The sequence below is a fragment of the Myotis yumanensis genome, unplaced genomic scaffold (genome assembly GCF_028538775.1).
Source record: "Myotis yumanensis isolate MYYU_CA2020_CCGP unplaced genomic scaffold, mMyoYum1.0.hap1 SCAF_10, whole genome shotgun sequence".
Taxonomy (NCBI): domain Eukaryota; kingdom Metazoa; phylum Chordata; class Mammalia; order Chiroptera; family Vespertilionidae; genus Myotis; species Myotis yumanensis.
Genome location: NW_027223761.1, coordinates 39,090,459 through 39,096,322, shown reverse-complemented (window position 1 = coordinate 39,096,322; position 5,864 = coordinate 39,090,459). Strand labels below are relative to the sequence as shown.

The 5,864-nt window shown below is 39.6% G+C and overlaps 1 protein-coding gene across 1 annotated transcript; it reads right to left on the bottom strand.

The window, feature by feature from the left end:
- Positions 1 to 1,134: 1,134 nt before the first annotated feature.
- On the bottom strand, positions 1,135 to 2,118 carry LOC139018061 (olfactory receptor 226-like). Its single transcript, XM_070426702.1, has one exon. The coding sequence runs from the start codon at positions 2,116 to 2,118 to the stop codon at positions 1,135 to 1,137; it is 984 nt and encodes a 327-aa protein (XP_070282803.1).
- Between the last annotated feature and the right edge of the window lie 3,746 nt (positions 2,119 to 5,864).

Genomic DNA, 5,864 nt, shown 5'->3' with positions numbered 1-5,864 from the left:
TTACAGCTAATGCATTGTATATCTACCTATAAAAATCTTTCTGAATCAGAATATTTTCAATATTTTTAGTATTTGTGATAATATTTTTTCAAGTTTCTTTTTGCCAGCAAGGCTGAGCTAATTTGTACCTCCCTGTGACTCAGTGAAGCTGGAAGGGTTTAGTTCCTGCACCTGCCAATCCTATCTGTAGGTGTGACTCACGTGCCTTTTCTCTGTGGCTCCAAATTATATTCATTGATTGTGTTTCTTCACAACCAGGTGCTAGAACAGTATCCTGGGTCAGGGTAATAAAATGATGAATAGGAAAAAGTGATCCTTGACTCCATGGAGCTTACAATCTCTTTAGGGAGACAGATGATTAAATAAATAACTGCACTCAACCACTAGTTCAATGTGTACTCCAACCTCTGTCAGTCAGGAAAGGAAGCTAAACCCCTGTTGCCCAGGAGGCGATTTGTTGCCAGCACAACAATTCTCAGTTTCCTGACTCCTTGACTTGTAATTCACACTAGGATGATCACTTCCTGGGCTCCATTACCTCATAGGCTGCAGCTAGAGGAGATCTCATCCATATTCCTGATGCTTTTCCATCCTGAAGCCTGTGCTTCCCTGAGTGGCTTCCTCCTTCGGCTTCCCTTTCCTACACCTCTGTCTCAGAACCAAAACCAAGAGCAAATCCAGGAAAGGGCATGTAGAGAGATGCCAGTTCTACATTTTCTTGTTTGTTTAAATATAGTGTGTCCCCCAAAAGAGAATGCACACGCACACTGAATGATTATAAAGGCAGAGCTTATTAAAATATATTTTATTTTCAAAACTGAGCTACCAGCTGTTAAAGTGTGTATACATTTTGGGGGGAGGGGGGTACACCATGTATTAATGTTCAGTCATGTCTTTCCACCCCACCAGGATGAATAATTCAGAATGCTGCTTTATGTAAATTACTTAAAAATCCAGCTGCTACCTGCTAGCTGCTAATTTGTAATTCATCCTTCTTCCTTCCCTTGGACTAGTTCATTTGGTGGTACCTTTGAAACTCTAGTCCCTAACTTAGGCCCCAGAATCTCTTCTAGACTTCATAGAAGACATAGATCCTAAGTTTAAGAACATTTTCTAAGACTTAACATCTCCTTTCTATCCATCTCTGTTAGCCTTCCCAAACTCAGTATCCTGGCCCTGGTACAAGTGCAGAGTATGGCGTAGAGCTCTCTTGACCTCCTGGTTGCGCAAGCAGTAAATTATAGGGTTGAGCAATGGTACAATGACAGCATAGAGTACAGAGACCAGCTTGTTGGTGTCAAAGGCTGAGAGTGCCTTTGGCCGTGCATAGATGAAGATACTGGCTGCATAGAAGATGACCACAACAGTCAGGTGAGAGGCACAGGTGGAAAAGGCTTTATGGCGCCCAGCAGCCGAGGGGATGCGCATCACCGCACCAGTGATGGCCATGTAGGAGGCCCCAGTGACAGAGAGCGGTCCCAGCAGGATGAAAATGGCCAGGACAAAGTCTGTAAGCTCTGCTATGGACTTGTCCGTGCATGAAAGATTGAGCAGTGGGGAGACATCACAGAAAAAGTGGTTGATGATGTTGGGACCACAGTAAGAGAGGCGACAAATGAAAAAAACTTTGACCATGGAAATGCCAAAACCACCTGCCCAGGAGATGGCTGCCAGCTGCACACACAGTTGGCCAGTGACAATGACCGAGTAGTGGAGAGGATGGCAGATGGCCACGTAGCGATCATAGGCCATAACAGCTAGAAGGACACACTCAGAACAGGCCAGACCCAGGAAAAAGTAGAGCTGTGTCATGCAGCCTTCAAAGGAGATTACCTGTCCATGGCCCTGCTCAGACCCAACAAAGCCAGCTAGCATCTTGGGAATAGTGACAGTAACATACCAGATCTCCAGGAAGGACATATTAGCCAGAAAGAAGTACATGGGTTTGTGGAGGGTGGGGTGGTCCCTAATTGCCATAATGATGAGTGTATTCTCAGTCAGCACCAACACATAGGCCAGCAGAGAAAGGGCAAACAATAGCGCCCGAAGTGGCGCAGGAGCTGGAAAGCCCAGCAACACAAACTCACTGACTCTCCCACTCTGGTTCCTCTGTTCCATGGGGTTGGTCTTGCCCACTGTTCTTCAGGAGGGAGAACAGAGTGTCTTCAGGAGGCATCAGCAAGAACCCAGACTTTCTCCTGGTGGGTTTATATTGGCAAAATGCAATGCATGTGGTGTGTATAATTTATCCCTGAGCTGAGGCTGCTGCTCTCTTCTGTAATCTGGACAAAAGCAGACAAGAATAAATTGCTTTGTATTGGGGATAGGATAGGAGTCTGTTTTGGCACATGGAGAAGCATGTATTGATAAGCACCAGGTAAAGATGACACTAGCTGGTCCCTGGAGAACACAAATAAAAATAAGAATAGTAAGAGCATCTGAGATGCCCTAATATGAAAATTTGTCTGTGAGCTGGATTGCAACTCTGTTTTGATGAAATACTTTACATAGTGAAAGAATAACAATAACATGTAACACAATTGAGTATTTGCTATGTAGTATAGTCATTGTTCTGAAATTTTTGCAGATAACAATTCACTTAATCTTCAGAAGAACCTTGAGATGTACCCCACTTAATGTCTAAGGAAAATGAGACATAGTTAAGTGACTTATTCCAGGTCACACAGATAGTAAGAGGTGGAACCAAGAAGTCAGGATCTCAGAGCTTCCAAAATATTCAGGCAAATGAAAGAGGGACGATAAGATGCCTCCTGGATTTATATCCAAGAGAGGGAACCTTGAGGCTCAGCTAGGGAAGCTGGTCATTTCCTGCAAGGGAACAAAGTTCCAAAAGGTCAGCACCTGTAGAGTGAAAGTCATACATAACATACTATTTAAGAAGAGGATCTGGGATCCACCTAGAAGTCATATTAGGAAGCGGATTCTGATGGCAACAGAACTCGGATTCCCAATGGTTCTGAAAGCTGTGCTCTCTTGGAATGAGAATAGACTTTCCTTTAGTTTTGTTAAAAGCTAAATGAGACACTGTAAAATGTTCAGGAGTTTATTTGAGCAAACATGTATTCAACTCAGGCAGTGCCAGACTGAAAGTGGTTAGGTTCCCTCCCCTGACAGAAGTTAGGGGCAAGGCTTCTATAGAGCAGATGTGGAGGCAAAGCAAGGACATTATGTGACTGGTGAAAGCTTGAATGGTTGCCTTATTTGGGAAGACCTAGTTGGCTGTTTATGATTGGTTGTTTTACAATATGGTTTTCTTGGTTATGATTGCATTTACAATTGACTCCTGCCTGAGCGTTGGGTTGTTTACCTTTGTTGGCTACCAAGGCATTAAAGCCACCTAATCTAATACCTTGTTTAATTATTTTGACAGTATCAAGACCAATATAAAAGCTCACATTTAGTAGAGTACTCTCTCTGTTTACCTTGCTATCAAAAATAAAATTTGCTCTTTTCAAACTTCAAGCCTCTTCTGGATCTAATGTTGACATTTCTATGTGGGAGTTGACATGAAAAAAGGATTAGTGTCCCCACTATTGCCTCTCTTTGCTTATAGCATTGGAAGGGAGTGTGGAAATCAGAAACGGGAATTGGGAGGGGGTAGAATCAGCTGAACACCTGGGTGCTATTTTCCTTCAAGAAACTCTCTATTTTTTAGTTTTTGGCCTGTTTCTATGAGGTTAGCAGGGGTCAAATGTGCTCATACTTCAACCTGCAAATGTTTTTTTCCCAGCTTTATTGAGATATAATTGGCATATGATATTATATAAATTTAAATTATACAATGTGACAATTTCATAAAAGTATATTATGTGAAATGGTACCACAAAGGTTTAGATACTTCACATAATTACCATTTCATTATTGTTATGGTGAAAACACTAAAGCTCTACTCTCATTGCAAACTTCAAGTATACAAATAGTTATATTTGTAATATACTGCTGCATATTATATCCCCCAAAATTATTCATCCTATAACTAAAAGTTTACATATATATATATATATATATATATATATATATATATATATATATAGCAATGTTATTCACCCATAAGAGGAAGGAAATCCTGCCATTTGTAATGACATGGGTGGACCTTAAGGACATTCCACTAAATAAAATAAATCAGACAGAGAAAGACAAATATTGTATATCTCACTAATATATGTAATATAAAAACATCAAACCACCTAATGAGCTATATCTGAGGTTTTCTTCTCTTTATGTTCTGTGATTAATACTCAGTATTAGAGTCCTTGGCATGTCTCTCAATACAAGAGTACTTCAATGCATCTATAAAATACCCATATCCCTGGCTAATATTTACCATCACACCCATCCTTTCCGTATATACTCACACTTTATTTATTTCAAAGTTTATGGTGGATCAACTATGTTCCAGACCACAGACTAAGAGCTGTGATACATAAAAGGTAAATAAGACATATACTCAGTCTTCAGGGAGCTCATAATCTAGTGGTAAGGACACATCTTCATTTTCTCATCCCTGAAAGTTTAAGTTACCATACTTACCCCTACATTATATACTGGATTCATAAATAACAATCTCAAAAGTACAATTACCATTCATACTTTAACCTTGATTCTTTCTCAGCAATACCTGCCTTATATGCCAATCATTGTGCATTTGACCTTCTTGGCCCCAGGTTGTTCTTCTTATCCTTTAATTTTTTCTACTTTCACATTTGATGCTCTGCACACTTGAACAAAAGATTAGCCTCTCACTCCTGGACTCTTAATTGGTATCACTGCCTACATACTCTCTCCCCTAAAGATAAAATCTGACCATTTAAATCCTCTACTTAAAACCCTTTCATAGAACTCTATTGCCTACATGATAATGTTCAAGTTATGTAACAGGGTGTATAAGTACTTCATGACCTGCCACTGCTGTCACCACAAGCTTATCTCTTGCCACAGCCTACAATGTATTGTATACCCCGTAGCTCTTGGCATACAGCATGTGTGTTATCTCTGTAGCTTTGCTCATGCTGCAATCTCCATGAGCATGAGTTAACCTCTAGTTGGCCTTAACGTCTTGACTCATGTGGCATCTCCTTATAGAAACATTAGCTGTCCTTCATTCTTTCCTTTCCTCTTCACTGTTGGTGAGTTCTATCTATAAATATGTATTTCTACAGATATAAGTTAGTTACTGGTATTTCTCCTTTTGACAATAGTTCCTATTATAGGGTCTTCTTTAATAACTGATTAGTAAAGGTATTATAACAGTTGTATGGACACATGTATAGATGGAAAACAGAGAAAGGTATTATCACGGACAGAATAGATTAATAGATTATGGGAGTGGAATATAAAGAAGGCAGAATGTAAAAAGGAATTGTGTGGAAATGATTAGGAGTATATAATTTAAATGGTTTAAAAAGAGAATTGAGAGAGTTGGAATAATATGTGAGGAACATAGACATCAAATATAGAAGAGTGAATAGATCCATAGGGACCAGTCAGATTCTATGAAGAGAGAGTGTATCTTCTGTGGATAAGATGGGAGATATTTGGTAGGCTAAATATCAACAGATCCAGTGAGGGAAGATTAGGTCAAGATAACTCTAATATAGAACGGACAGACTAAGAATGGGAGATCATAGAAGGTGTAGAGAGGACAGGCAGAGTATGAATAAATAACAAAATCACCTATAAGTAGAAAATATGAAGAAAGTGATATTGGTCTACATATCAATAGACCAGGTCAGATGTGAAAAATGTTTATAAGGTTTGGGTTTTATTGGGTGTAGAGAGGAATAGAAAGATGAATGTATTGGACAGAAAGTAAACATGAGAAATTTGGCCACTTGGAGAGGAAT

What these genes read in the sequence shown, in the direction of transcription:
- LOC139018061 (XM_070426702.1), bottom strand. Translation starts at nt 2,118, where the DNA reads ATGGAACAGAGGAACCAGAGTGGGAGAGTCAGTGAGTTTGTGTTGCTG.